Here is a 15437-nt window from a genome sequence, read left to right as displayed (position 1 = left end):
CTTGATTATATACCTAGGAGTGGAATTGCTGGGTCATATGGTAACTTTGTGTTTAATATCTGAGGAATTGCCAAACTATTTTCCAAGCAGCTGCAACACTGTACATCACTACCAGGAATGTATGAGGGTTCCAATCTCTCCACACCCTCGCCAACACTTGCTATTTTCCATTTTCTGATCACAGCCATCCTAGTGGGTGTGAAGTGGTGTCTTATTATGATTTTGATTTGCATTTCCATAAAGACTAATGATGTTGAGCATCTTTTCATCTGCTTGTGACGATTTGTATACATTTTTTTGAGAAATGTTTATTCAAGTCCTTTCCCCATTTTTTAATTGGTTTGTTCTTTTTGTTGTTGAGTTGGAAGAGTTCTTTATACATTCTGGATACCAGACCCTTATCAGATATATGATTTGCAAATATTTTCTCCCAGTCTGTGAGTTGTCTTTTCACTTTCCAGATAGTGTCATTTGATGTACAAAAGTTTTAAATTTTGATGATGTGCAATTGATCTATTTTTTCTTTTGTTGCTTTTGCTTCTGGTGTCATACCTAAGAAACCAGTGCTAAATCCAAGGTAATAAAGATTCAACCCCCAGTGGCTGGCCCGGCGGCGCAAGCAGTTAAGTGTGCGTGCTACGCTGCAGCAGCCCAGGGTTTGCCAGTTTGGATCCCGGGAGCGCACCAACCGCTTGTCGAGCCATGCTGTGGCGGCGTCCCATATAAAGTGGGGGAAGATGGGCATGGATGTTAGCCCAGGGCCAGTCTTCCTCAGCAAAAAGAGGAGGATTGGCAGATGTTAGCACAGGGTTGATCTTCCTCACAAAAACAAAACAAAACAAACAAACAAAAGATTCACCCCTAAGTTTTCTTCTAAGAGTTTTATAATTTTAGCACTTACACTTAGGTCTTTGATCTATTTTGGGTTAATTTTTGTATATGTTGTGAAGCAGATTCCAACTTCATTCTTTTGCCTGTGAATATCTAGTTTCCCAGCACCATTTGTTGAAGAGACTATTCCTTCCCCAGTGAATGGTCTTGGCACTGGTGTTGAAAATCAATTGACCATAGATGTGTGGGTTTATTTCTGGACTCTCAATTCTATTCCATTGATCCATGACTATCCTTATGCCAAAATAATATTTTTAAAATGTAAGTTCCATTATATCACTTCCTTATTTAAAACCCTCCAAAGAATTTCATTTGCACTTAGAGTAAAATCTACATTCCATGTCTAGTTTACAGAGCTCTAGCCTATCCTGGCTTCAGCCACAGTGGCCCAATTTCTAGTCTTTAAATTTGCCAAGTTTGTGCTTCCCTTACCCTATTTGTAAGGTACTTACTGCTTCCTTTCGAGAACCCTCTTCTGCCTGATCTCCACACAGCAATCTTCTTCCTGTCATTCAGATTGCAGCTGAAATGTCTCCTGTTCAGATACCACTTCACTCCCACTAAAGAGGCATCTCAGTCACTCTCTAACATGTTATCCTATTTTATTTTCCTAAATAGAATTTATTACTCTATATTTTTATTTGTTTAATACTTTTTTATTTTCTCCCTCTGCTAGAGTGTAAGTCCCATGACAGCAGGGATCGTGTCTGCTCTGTTCACCTCTGTGTCCTCCACAGCCAACAGAGCACCTGGCTCATAGTAGCCACTCAGTAAAACACGTGTTGAAATGAAATTACCCAAACCCATTGGTTGGTGCTCTGCTTCCTCTAATGGCCGTTTGTTGAACAGCATTCCCTGAGAGTCAGCTGCTCAAAGGGAGCTGCACCAACAATGAACAAGCACATGAAGTTGCCCCACAGTGTATAGCATACTATGACAGCATGATTCCACTTTCTTTCTACGCATTTTATCTGGAATCAGATATCTTGTAAACATGTCCATGTCCTCAAGTTATTCTTACTATTGCAAAATTCTTCTTTATGTTCATACTCTCAGTTTCCATTGATAAGAAACATGGATCAACAATAACTTGCTTCTTATGTGTTCATATTCATCACAATTCCCTTCAAAATATCCTTAATGTATAACTTCACATGTTAGTTACAATGTTGGTGACCAATAGTAATGTTACACTGAAATAGGGGAGCCTGCTACAATCAGGGCACAGAGATTAACTCATACCTTCTAAAGTTTGAGCAGGACTTGCTCATCCATATCTGTCCTCTTCTTTCTATATCAGCTTTGGAGAGCAAGGTGTTTGCTGGAGATTACCGAAATGACCCTAAAAGATTAGGAAAAAAGCAATGCCCAAAATTAATCAGGGAGGGGCTTGAGAAAAAGTCAGGGCAAAGACAAAGATGGATAGGATATATGAAACAATGAGATTAAGAGAGATAAAGCCACAGAACTCCATGGCAGAGGTGTGACCAAAAAGTAAGGAGACTGTTCCTCACCCCCACTGTGCACACATGTGCACACAGATACATATAGATAGGTATTTCAATGGATCATATAGTTTTATATGTTCATTGATTTTAAAATTATTTGCTCATTGATTCAATATACATTTAACATTAGTTTTTCTAGTGATTGCCAACATAACTCTAAATAATATGATTTTACCTCTATTTTTAGATTTATCAATTTTGCGTAGTATTCAATACACTCCCAATATATTTCTACTGTTTTTTTAATTAATTTTTTTTCCATGTTTATGGGGAATGGAGAACAAATTGGTGCATTGTCATTACCCTGAAGTTTTGAAAGTGAGAGTCAACTTAGCCCTTCTTCTGCTTTGGAAGAAGAGGGAGAGAGCTTCTTACACTGAACACTAAATAAAAAGTAAAGGCACAAGGACAATTCCGGTCATATTTAAATGTTAGTATTTGTAAAGCACTCAGAACAAAACCCAGCCCCCCGTAAGGGCTAGATAAATGCTTGTTAAATAAAATGCATTAAAATCCAAAGCAATAGGTGCTATACTAGAGATACTGGAAATATTGCTTTAGGAGTACAGCAGAGATATAAGGGCCTAATTCTGTCTAGAGGTTCAAGGGAAGCTTCAGAAAAAAGAGACTTTGGGCTGAGTTTGGAATGAGTGAGAGAATTCCAAGCAGAGACCCATGTGCAAAGTTACAGAGGCCTGAGAACCACAAGCAAGGGTATGCTGGAAAAGATTAACTGTCCCCCTGCAACCAAAAGCCCTGGTTCACAGAGTTGGTCCATTTCTGTAGTGTAAGTACTCCTACATGGCCAACTCAAGCCACCAGCGTGAGGTCACTGGAGGCAGAGTTGGCTGTAGACTGAATTGTGTTGTTTCCCTCCAAAAATTCACATGATAAAGCCCTAACCCCCAATGTGACTGTATAGCAGTCCCCCCTTATCCATGGGGGTACGTTCCAAGACCCCCAGTGGATGCCTGAAACCATGAATAGTACCGAACCCTTTATATACTATGTTTTTTCCTATATATCATACCTATGATAAAGTTTAATTTGTAAATTAGGCACAGTAAGAGATTAACAACAATAACTTCTCTTTGGCATCTCCAAATTGCCAGCATCACTACTCTTGCGCTTTGGGGCCACTATGAAGTAAAATAAGGATTACAAGCACTGTGATACCACACAGTGGATCTCATAACTGAGACAGCTACTAAGTGTCTAACGGGCAGGTAGCATATACAGCTTGCATACGCTGGACAAAGGGATGATTCACGTCCTGGGCGGGACAGAGAGTGATGGTGCAAGATTTCATCATACTAGTCAGAACGATGAACAATTTAAAATGTACAGGTTCTTTATTTCTGGAATTTTCCATTTAATATTTTCAGACTATAGTTGACTGCAGGTAACTGAAACTGCAAAAAGTGAAACAGTGGATAAGGGGCACTACTGTATTTAGAGATGAGGCCTTTAGGAGGTACTTAATGTTAAATGAGGTCTTAACAGTAGGGGGGCTCCTAATTTGATGGAGCTGATGCCCTTATAAGGAAGAGACACCAGAACTCTCTCTCTACCATGTGAGGACACAGTGAGAAGGTAGTTGTCTGCAAGTTAAGAAGAGTCCTCACCAGGACTGAATCAGCCGGCACCTTAATCTAGGACTTCCCAACCTCCGGAACTGTAAGAAAACAAATATCTGTTATTTAAGCTACCCAGTGTATGGTCTTTTGTTATGGCAGCCTAAGCAGACTAAGATAGTTGGGAAGAGATGCACACAATAGGCTTGCTAGCCGGTAGAAGCTGACTGCAGCACACCACAAGTAGAAGAACTGTAAGTAATTCCTTAAGTCTTGAGCATAGGCATCCAGGGAGAGGACAGAGATGATGCAGAAAAATCAGATTGGCTTGGATAACATGTTAAATAGCTTGGGTTTTATCCTGCAGGGGTGGGTCTGAGGCAGAGGAGAGAGGTGACCAGAGAAGTGTCTTAAATCCCTCTGGCAACTGCACGCAAATGCATGGGTAGGGAACAAAACTGGAGCTAGGAGACTGGTTGCAACAGTCAAGGCAACTGAATGGGGGGATGGAGAAGATGGGACAGGTGTGTAAGCTCTTGAGACAGAACCGATGGAACCTGGGGACTGAGTCAATGCAAGTAGGCAAGGAGAGATCTTGGTTGACATCCAGATCAGACGTCTAAGTGTGTAAATGAGTATTACAAACAAGTTACTAAAAATCCCACCCTTTCAGGGGCTGGCCCCCTGGCTTAGTGGTTAAGTGCGTGCGCTCCGCTACTGGCGGCCCAGGTTTGGATCCCGGGTGCGCACCAACGCACTGCTTGTCTGGCCATGCTGAGGCAGCGTCCCACATACAGCAACTAGAAGGATGTGCAACTATGACATACAACTATCTACTGGGGCTTTGGGGAGAAAGAGGGAAAAAAAAAAGGAGGAGGATTGGCTATAGATGTTAGCACAGGGCCGGTCTTCCTCAGCAAAAAGAGGAGGATTGGCATGCATGTTAGCTCAGGGCTGATATTCTTCAAAAAAAAAAAAAATCCCACCTTTTCTTATATTCTATCTGTCTTAATCTGTTCAGGCTGCTAACAAAATACCATAGGCTGGGTGGCTTATAAACAACAGAAATTTATTTCTCATAGTTTTGGCAGCTGGGAAGTCCAATATCAAGATGCTAGCAGATTTGGTGTTTGGTGGGACCCCACCTCCTGGTTCACAGACAGCTGTCTTTTCGCTGTGTCTTCACATGGCAGAAGGGGCAGGGGATCTCTTTGGGGTCTCTTTTATAAGGGCTCTAATCCCATTCATAAGGGCATGAGTGAAAAGAGGGGTCCTTAGTATTCAGACAGGCACAGGTATGATCAAAATCTGAACTATCGGTGCTAATGTGACCTTATTACTTACTACTCCCAGTGTAAAGAGGTCAGGGGAAACTTGGCTTAAAGAAAGTACATAGATCCTTTAACAAATAATACAAATTCGTGTAAAAAGCTTTACCAAATTAATAGTGTTTCTGTATCATTATGCCTTTTCTAAAGTAAACGGATAAATACTCCAAGGATATATACTATTGTGTGATGCTCCATATCCACGCTCCATCTCTCTCTACCCTGCCTTGTGCCCTAAGAGGCTGGGCTATACAGATGGGCATCAACAGGCTCCCTTGCCCTCTGGCTTTAAGTTGGTTTTGATCAATGGGAGGACGTTGAGGTCAGGGTATTTATTTCCCTAGCTCCCTCCTGCTGAGTGACTTTGGGTTGGCGCATCTCTCTGGTCAAGCGGTCTTCTCCATTCAGCTATTCTTTTTGGAACCTGTGTCTTTCCATTACTCCTACAGGCCTAGGGATGGTGTGTTAGTTTGCTAGGGCTGACGTAACAAAGTAACAAACAACATAATAAAGACTGAGTGGCTTGAATAACAACTTTGTTTTCTCACAGTTCTGGAGGACAGAAGTCTGAGGTCAAGGTGTTGGCAGGGTTGGTTTCTTCTCAGGCATCCTTCTTGACTTACAGGGTGGCCGTCTTCTCCCTGCATCTGCACAAGGTCTTTCCTCTGTGCGTGTCTGTGTCCTCATCTCCTCTTCTTATAAAGACACTAGTTATACTGGGTTAGGACCCACCCTAACGACATCATTTTGACCTAATTAAAAGTCTTTAGGGTCTTTGAAGACTCTGTCTCCAAATACAGTCACATTCTGAGGTACTAGGGGTTAGGATTTCAAACAAATTTTGGGGGGTGCAATCCAGCCCATAACAGATGGAACAGCTCCTAGCCTCTCGCCAGCCCCAGGGGTTCTGTGCCATCCTGAGTTGTTTTCCTAAACCCTGCCTACACCTTTCAAAAGTTATTAATTCTCCTCAACTACCCAGTCTGAGTCTATCATCTGCTTCCTGTCCAAATTCTGACTGATACAAAGGGGATCTCCCAAATAGTACACATTAAGAAGGGGACTCATTCTCAAAATGGTTGGGAACACTATACATCTGGGGGAAATTCTGCTTTCAGATTCAAGCATGAAAACTATCTTACCAATGCCTTTCTATTCTCAATATTTTATTCAAGAGATCACTAAATTCTTTATTTCTTTTTAAAATCAAGTTACATTTTTATATGGAATGACTCGAGGCATACATAGATTGGCGCTGCTAACAGGAGAGATACGGTGGCATTACTGAGCTATACCAAGTAGGCTTCCCAACCCTCTTTTCCTATCTGACCTCGGGCATCAAAATGAGGAAGGCACCCCCCTACTCAGGCCCCAAAGATCCTTCCTCCAGTTACTGCTGCTCCCCGAGGAATTCCAGGCTCTGGCCCCTGAAAAATCCACCCTCTCCCAGCACTGGAATTCCTGGGCTGAGAAGCTGCCATTTGGAACAGCTACCACCCATCAGGGGCTAGTCCTTCCTCAGGTAAGCTCAATTTCCTCCCTTCATTCCGAACCTATGTGTGGACATTTTGTTTCTCCAAATGCTCCAAGCTAAATTTCTCACTTGGCTCAAAATCTTCCTTACCTCTTTGATCTGAGAACAGATATTGAATGACCGACTCACAACGCCATCAAGACATTCATGTACGCCCACTACACACACACACACACACACCGCCCCACCCAGGTGTGTCTGTCTGTGAGGCGGAGAGGGAGGTACAGAGATAAAGAAGCTCTCTCCCTATTTTTCAAGTGCCGACAGCCGTGCCAGACAACCAAGAGATCACAACGCCGTGGCTACTGAAATGTACCGCGGCGCTCAAGCCGGCTCTCTTCCCGAAGCTTACTCTCTCTTTGGGGTCCACGGTTAATTGTAAGCATTCACATTCGCACGGCCTATTCGCATACCTCTCTTTCTCTCTTTCTGGAACATGTCTTTTAATTCTTATAACCGCCTTACTAGACACGTATTTTTCACCAGGACTGAAGCGCTGGCACCAAGACATACAGCTGGTCAGCAGCCGAGAGCACATTCACGCGCCGCCAGCAGGCACGTAAAAAGGCGGGGCTGCATCCCTCCCTCAAACCACGTGGCCTGGCCCGCAGTACCAAACAAACTCGGCAGCCGGCGCATGCGCCGTAGGCCCCACCCGCGCAAGTCCGTCCCGTCACTGTTGGGGGCGGTGCTTACGGCGAGCAGAAGACGCATGCGCTGCGGCCGGTCGTTGTCGAGTTCCACAGCTGCTGGCGGCGGCGTCGTCTACTTTTGCGTACCGGCGGCCGCGCGGCCCAGGGGTGAGTGTTCGGGCGGCCAGGTTGAACGTCGGTGGGGGATGTCTGGGCTCCGCTTGGGTTCCGTAGGCGGCCGCGGCTGCTGGCGATAGTGAGCTCGCCTATCCGCGGGGGCGGCCGGGAGCCGGCTTTCAGACCCGGCCCGCGCTTTGCGCGCCGGCCTACCTGCGGCCGGAAGTGACGATGCGGCGCGCGCTCACCTGGGCCGTGGGCCACAGGGCCAGCGACTAAGCGTCAACTTCTCGGATTTGTGTCAGGCCCCCGCCCTCAGCATCAGCCCGACCCTGTTTGATCTCGATTAAAATACTAGAGTTGTTTGTTATTTGAAAGAGAGAATCGGGGTAAAAGGAAGTCAGGCGTTTGGGTATTGATGTCAGGAGTATGTGAAGGCGGATTGAGCAGTCCGCATGTAAATACTGTAGCATGATGACTTCCCACGTAGCATCCATCTTCACCGCTGTCACCCTGTTCCAGGCTGCCGTCACTTTTCACCTGTACGCCTCCCATCGTCTCCTGGTTGCGCTGTTTCCTCCAATCTGTTATCCATACAGTAGCCCAAGTGGTCTTTTACAGACGTGAATTCGGTCCGCCCTGTTTAAAACTCCTCAGTCACTCCATGGCACTTGGAGTAGAATCCAAGCTCGTGATGTCCCCGGTCCTGTGTGATGTAGCCTTTGCCTACCCGTCCGTTTTCTCTTAGTCCGGCCCCAGCTACGCATGTATACAACCAGACCTCCAAACCAAGAACCAGTTTCCCCGTGGACCAGTGCTCAAAGGGGAGGCCAATGAAGGTATTGTTTTTCCACATGATTAAGCCTTGCAGATTGTTAGAAGATATTCTGTAAGATTTACACAATGAATGGAGCCCTTGTCAGCTCCTTAACTCAGTTATTCATGTAAAATAAAGTAAAAAAAAGTCTCACTGTGCTCCAGCCTTCTTCCGTTTTCCCCAATGCACCAGCTCTTACCAACCTTAGAAATTACATATGTTGTTTCTTTGCAAAATGTTCGCTCCACTTTTGGCCTGGTAACTCCTGTTCATCCTTCAGATACTGGTACAAATATCACTTTTTCAGAGAGGCCTCCCTGACCCACACCTACCTCCACAATATCAGTTAGGTTCCTCTGTTGTTTTGTTGTAAAGAATCCTGTATTTTCCTCTTATAGCAGTTGCCACAATTACATTTGTGTGTGTGTGTATATATAATATGTATAAATACATATTTATATATGTAAATATGTATTTGTATATATAATTCTTAAAATGTGTGTCTTCCCCAAGAGACTCTAAGCTCTGTGGGGACAGAAACTAGTTAACCTAGTACATTGCCTGGTGTAAGTGATTCTCAAGTATCTGTTGAATGGATGATTTTTTTCTCACTTCTGAAACTCATTACCTTCTGATGAGCACCTTCTGGTTTTCAACTCATTCCTAGAAGACCTGCCCTTTGGTCCACAGTCACTCTCCCATTGGTTTCTTGACTTCTTTCTGTCTCTATCTCCCCTCACCCCCTTCCGGCTTGTTTTTTTTTAAGTCCACCGAGCTTGGACCCCAAGGGCAGTTACTTGAACTACTCTCCCTCTCAGCATCTTTACCCCATGCCCTCTGTCCTTCTGCTACTTCTACTCTGAAAACCCCCAATAGTGACATTTCCGCTAGGACTGCTGATTACTGAGGGTGGAAATTGTATGACCTTAGGAGTTGTTGGCAATCCATGGTTTTGGGGACCAACCTCAGGTGGGCCCTCCACGTGTATCACCAATGTTTGTTCCCCATCTGCTTTTCTCTTGTACAGGACATTTATTCCAGATTCTTATTCTTCTCCAGCCCCCATCCCAACCTTGTCCCCTGACTCGGGAAATGCGCAACTTTCCTACTATATAGGATATTTTTTCTGTGGTCCACCTCAGCTTCTCTCCTCTGCACCTATAAATTTAGGTACATCAGGAGTCATCCTTCTGCCACAGTCAAAGAAAGATGTGTTGTGCCTTCTGTTTACTTCTGTACTTAATCTTTCCCTGCTGCTGTCTCGTACAACTTTCTGTGTAGGTTATCTCCCTACTCCCCATCCATCTATTACGTTCTATAGTTTTTCTTGACCTAATTTTCCTCCTCCAACCCATTATTACTTTATCATTCTAGCTGTCTGCCTTCCACAGCCAAGCTCCTTAAGGGGATAGGCTACCCACGAGTGGCCAGTTATTCCATCTCCTCATTTCTTAACCCCCTACAGTCTGGTTTTGTCCCCATTGCTCCACTCAAACTTATTTTACTAAGATAACCAGTGACCTGCTAACTTCCGAACCCATTGGACCCTTTCTGGTTTCTTTATGTGGACTTGCCATATTATTTTCCACTTTTAACCATTCCCCTTTCCTCCTTTCCTATTGCTAGAAACCATCATTGTTTTAACCTTATCTTTGTCCTACAGTATTATTACTTAATATTTTTGATGAATTAATGTCTTTTTTTCAACTGGAAAAGAGATCCTTGCATGCATACAAATAAGAACAATGAAAACAGGGTTGTTAAGTTCCAGCTAGTATGAAGGCCCTGAGCTGGAATCCTGCCCTCTCTGTTGAAAATGGAGACTAGCTGATGATAGTGCATCAAGTTGATCCTTTCTCCTGAAAATAATCAGAAGGCCCAAAAAAGGAGGAACTTACTTTCTCTGTTATTCACCTTTAACCTTTTCAATGTTAGGCTCTTTTGACTCTCTTAAAGGATCTCTGGTACCCATCATAGCCCTGGGATCCCTGGGGCTGTTTGCTCCACTCTGCTGATGCATCCACATGTTGTCCAGACCTTTCTCTTGAGCCCAGATGTGCATTTCTGGCTGTGTGCTGGACATGTTACTGGCAGCTTATAAGTTCTCCACCAGCCTCTTCCCTGCTTCCCATTTGCTTCCTTTCTGAGATTCTCCCTTTCGTGACTGAATTCACCAGTGACTCATTGTCCAGACCAGATTTATTATTTTAGACGCCTCTCTGAACCTTACTTCCTTTCAGCATATACTGAGCACCTCGTGTGTATCAGACCCTGGGCTTGGTGTTCAAATCTTAGCTTGTACATGTTTCTTGAGCTCCAGACACAATGCATTGTCCTTTCGTCTGTGTCCACATGGCCTGTTGTCTGTGCCTCCCCTACAGACTGGCCCCACTGTGTTGTTATTGACACACTTCTTGTCTGCTAGAGAGTGAGCCACCCGGGGCAGGATGATGCTGAGATCCTGGCATCTTTGTATCCCAGTGCTTGGCTGCTGGGATTGTTTTATTTAATGAGGAATGAGTGGGGCTTATTGGGGGACCTTGTGGTCATTTCACAGAAATAAAGTTTCAGTGCTGAAAGAAACCTTAGTTTATTCACAGTTAAATAAAAAGCAAGGCTATCTCTTGGTTATTATGTTGCTTTTAAATGTATTTATTGGGGCCGGCCCGGTGGCTCAAGCGGTTAAGTGCATTCTGCTGCAGTGGCCTGGGGTTCGCTGGTTCGGAACCCCGAGCGCGCACTGACGGACCACTTGGCAAGCCATGCTGTGGCGGCGTCCCATATAGAGGAAGATGGGCACGGATGTTAGCCCAGGGCCAGTCTTCCTCAGCAAAAAAATAGGAGGATTGGCAGATGTTAGCACAGAGCTGATCCTCCTCACACACACAAAAAATGTATTTATTATATAGAGTTATACAGGCAGTGTAATGAATACATTTCCATTTGAGGAGTTCCTGAGAACGTGGAGTAAAATGTGCAAGTTCCCCTTTGTTCCTCCCTGTTCTTTATGCTTCTTCCTCCCAACTGTTGCAGGTTTAGTGTGTGTCTCCAGGTCACTTGGAATGCATTCTACACATACAGATGAGGAGTCACATTTTTCAGCATAAATTTCATTTATACTGTGACTTCACTTTACAAGACTTTTATATCATTACCACTGAAAATGTTTAATGCCTATATTAAGCTATTAAAAACATGCTACAGTAAACATCTTTGTACGTATGTATTTCTCTGGAATAAATACTTAGTCATGTGTGTTTTAAATCTTGATAGATATTGCTAAATTGCCTTCCAAAAGAGCTTTACTAGTTTATATACCCACCAGCATTGTGTGAGGGTGGATCTTCCTTGTCAGTACTGGTTATTGTCAGGCTTTACGTTTTTGTCAACCCGGGGGGGGAAATTATATTGCGCATTGAAGTGGAGTTGTTTTTGAGAATATTTTAACCTTTCTCAGATTCTGATTTGCATGGTGCTGTTATCTCTTGTTCAGAGTTTCTGTTTATTGGAGTAAATGTTCAACCTAAAAGTCTCTAGTGTCAGATTTGTACAGAGGCTCTCCTTACATCACTGAACCTATACATTACAGTTGATCGTGCTGCTGTAATGTAAATCACTTGTGCCATAATGCAGTGAAGACGCTGCCTTGGAAAGCAGCTGTCAGATGACTTCAGTTGGTTTGAAGACTCTTTGGGCGTCACTCAGGGTTTTGGTTGCCAGCTTTCTTAGCTCGCGACCCAAATGTCCTTTGTTGACGATACTGCGTTTTTTCTTCTTTTTTATCTTTGGTTAATTTTTCTTATATGTTTTCATAACTCAAGAGGATAGCTTGTATCCTTTTTAAGAAAAATATTACTTGGAAACTTGAATTTTAGTTGGAAGGTTATTGATTGATCTTTTGAGAAATCAGTCTGCTTTAATTATAAAATATTTAAGAAACAATATAGATATCAACTCTATGTAACCAAAAGGCTTATTGAAAATTTTCTTCCTTTTAGATAGTTTGTAGAGGATGCCAAATGAGAGAACCCCCCACCCAAGTCAAACTCAGGAGCAAGAATGTTTACAGAGTCAGTGTGTCAATAATAATGATATGGCAATCAAGCAAGAACATGATGGCAATGCGGAGGTGGAGGAAAGCCTCCCTGCTTGTTGGTCTGCCATTGGACCATCCACTTCTGCTGAGGGGTGTCTGTCGGAAGTTCCGAGGAGAGGGCCGGCCCTGCTGCATATTGACAGACATCAGATCCAGGCAGTGGAGCCGAGTGCGCAGGCCCTTGAACTGCAGGGGTTGGGTGTGGATGTCTATGACCAGGATGTGCTGGAGCAAGGTGTGCTTCAGCAGGTGGACAGCGCCATCCACGAGGCCAGCCGCGCGGCCCAGCTCCACGATGCGGAGAAGGAGTATCGATCAGTCCTGGATGACCTCACGTGAGTGTAGACCATCTTCTCTCTGATTGCAGAGTTTGTGTTTACATATGACGGAGAGATTCAGATAACAGCTGTGGTATTCCAGTAATTTAGGAGATTTATAGAACCTCTTCTTTGGAGAATGGAGTCCGTAAGGGCAGTCCTCAACCTTGTGTTGGAACCCCAACCCTTTTCCCCAGGAGCAGCATTGTATGCAGTAGTTAGGGTCTCAGTCTAGCTCACAACCGCCTGTTTACACATAATGTCCTGGAGAGAAGTGCTGTTCTTGGTGCCCCAGAACTCACAAGCGTGGGTACAAAATGGTTCTCAGGAGAAGTGTACCTAAAGTTCTGACGTGCCCTACTCAAGGTATGAGGAACACATCCATCCCCTCACATTTCCCTCTGTGCTGTAATTTTTTTTCCAGTTCCCTGACCTAGTGTCAGTCTTTTGGAAATTTTTCCAAATTTTTCCAATTTTTCTCATTTCTAGAAATAATGAGAAACAACTCCTTGCTTTTCCTTTCTTCTGTCCTACTTTTGACTTTATAAGGAAAGATGATGTCCTGTGGAGACTTCATGTGTTTTAGGGGAGAAACAGACTTGAGTTCTGTTGAATGTAACACATTGGTGAGAAGGGGAAGGCTCTGGACCTGGGCTAGAAGCAGGGGATGAGGATTGAACTCCCTCGGTATTGCCAGTCTGCCCTCCCTTGGCCAGGCTTCTAGGCAGTGTCAGGCAAGCAAGAAAGAGAAGGAGAGGACTGGGTGGGAGGATGGTGTACTCTCAGATGGGGGTGGCTGGGGGAGGGGAGAGGAGGAAGGAATGTGGGTTGTTGGCTACCCAATGGGGTCATAGTACAGGTGGCTGTTGGCATGTAAAGGACATGTTTTGTGCTGACAGTTTCCTGGTGTGTTCTCTTGGCCTCTTGAGTAAGAAGTGTTCTCAAATAGGTGTAGTCTGACCTTCAAGTGTGAGAACCTCAACTTCTTGTAATGCACACGTTTTACATTTGACCTTGGAAATGTGTCTACTCCATGCAGAGGTGACAGAGCAGAGTGCTGTAGAGTCACAAGGCAGGCTAACACACTAGACAGATGGTGACATGTGGTCCTTAGACTGCCAGTAACTTGCAGTGATAACATCTTTTATCCTGAAATACACAAAGGATACGAACAGCAAATTACACTAGTGTCCAGATTGAATTTGTGTTTTGAAAATTGGGAGTTACAATTCAATGGTGTCTGTTTTAGGAGCAATGTATTATAAATTGGTTTTTTTTCTTTGCACTACAAAGTGTAATGCTAGAGCAAATAAGTCTTCCAGTCATGTGAAAGAAAAAAATTGTCACAGATGTCTGACTTATATAAGAAAATGTTTAAGCATTTTTAGTTCTTTTCCAAACTTTGGGAGACTTCCATATGGGCTTTAAAAACCCATGTATGGGTTGTTGATAATGGAGGAGCCTATGCATGTTTTGGGCAGGGGATATATGGGAAATCCGTGTACTTTCTTCTCAATTTTGTTAGGAACCCGAAACTGCTCTAGAAATAAAGTCTTAAAAAAAACCCCACAACAACCATGTATGCATTTTTTCTTATAAAAGGACAACTTAATTGTACATTATTTTAGCCCAGTCTCTTGAATAAAATAGACATTTAAAATGCTTATAGAATGAAGGAATCAGCTTACAAATGGGAATGAGCCAATTTAAATAAGGCAGATAAAAGAAAAACACGAGTAGTCGTCTTAAACTTCTGACAACCCTTCAAGTTCTCTCTGTGGCCAACAAGAACATGCATTCTGGTTTAGTTTCTTTTATCTTTTAGTTAATAGGAAGTAAAAGGGACATGTTTTTAGCATGTCTCTCTTTATATTGTACTATAAAAAATGTTACCAGAGTGGAAAACAGACATTCTATCTTATTTTTCAGGTCATGTACGACATCCCTAAGGCAAATCAATAAAATTATTGAACAGCTTAGCCCTCAAGCCGCCACCAACAGAGACATCAACAGGAAACTAGATTCTGTAAAACGACAGAAGTATAATAAGGTGACTCCAAATAACACATTAAGTATTGCACTTTTGAAAAAGTCATCATTTAGGTTCATTTAATATTTAGGAAGTATCCTGAAAAGTACTTAGAAGACATGAGGCAAATGTTTATAATAGAAAATTTTGAGTTCATGTTTAATTTTTCAGATGTTTCCCTTTAACATCCTTTGTTTTTTAAAATATATGCACACACATATCCATACATACATATTTGAGAAAAAGTCCTCCTTGGGCTTTGCCTGCCTCCTCTGTTGTGTGTACTGTCATGGTCTTCCTTGTTTCACCATTTCCTTTGACCAGACTAGGCTCCTCTTGGGCATGCCAGCCTCTCACTCAGGCTCCTTGACTTGTGTGAACTTGCATTTTTTTCTGCTGAGCTCCTGCTTGCACTGGTTATCTACACTGTTTCCTGTTGAGACAGCCATCACCCCTCACACTCTCATGCTCACTGTTCCGAGAGGCTGGCCTTGGCTGTTACAGTCATCACCCAGCCACGCTGACTGGGTCTGCACTTAGGGTTGTAGAACTTAAGAGTAGGGAGTATGTGTTACTTAATGACATTGTTTTTAT

The 15437-nt window shown here is 43.4% G+C and overlaps 1 protein-coding gene and 1 long non-coding RNA gene across 8 annotated transcripts in view; one reads left to right on the top strand and one right to left on the bottom strand.

Moving 5' to 3' along the window:
* Nucleotides 1-7737, bottom strand: part of LOC131406951 (uncharacterized) — a 40882-nt gene extending 33145 nt beyond the window's left edge. The window contains exons 1-3 of one of the 3 annotated variants that reach the window (XR_009220408.1): nucleotides 7249-7489; nucleotides 2134-2233; nucleotides 662-1396 (exon numbers count right to left, since the gene is read on the bottom strand). This is a non-coding gene — a long non-coding RNA (uncharacterized LOC131406951). Of the gene's footprint in view, nucleotides 1-661; nucleotides 1397-2133; nucleotides 2234-7248; nucleotides 7490-7531 lie in introns of those variants that run through there. The other 2 variants (XR_009220407.1, XR_009220406.1) reach the window with 2 other exon arrangements.
* Nucleotides 7543-15437, top strand: part of ERCC6 (ERCC excision repair 6, chromatin remodeling factor) — an 81085-nt gene continuing 73190 nt past the window's right edge. For 2 of the 5 annotated variants that reach the window (XM_058542862.1, XM_058542859.1), the window contains exons 1-3: nucleotides 7543-7635; nucleotides 12400-12832; nucleotides 14744-14864. In XM_058542862.1, the coding sequence (XP_058398845.1) occupies nucleotides 12414-12832; nucleotides 14744-14864 (540 nt within the window). In that variant the 5' untranslated portion in view covers nucleotides 7543-7635; nucleotides 12400-12413. Of the gene's footprint in view, nucleotides 7636-11434; nucleotides 11617-12399; nucleotides 12833-14743; nucleotides 14865-15437 lie in introns of those variants that run through there. The other 3 variants (XM_058542860.1, XM_058542861.1, XM_058542863.1) reach the window with 3 other exon arrangements.

The sequence above is a fragment of the Diceros bicornis genome, chromosome 6 (assembly GCF_020826845.1).
Source record: "Diceros bicornis minor isolate mBicDic1 chromosome 6, mDicBic1.mat.cur, whole genome shotgun sequence".
Taxonomy (NCBI): domain Eukaryota; kingdom Metazoa; phylum Chordata; class Mammalia; order Perissodactyla; family Rhinocerotidae; genus Diceros; species Diceros bicornis.
Note: the sequence above shows the minus strand (reverse complement) of the source record. Positions and strands in the feature narration are given on the sequence as shown.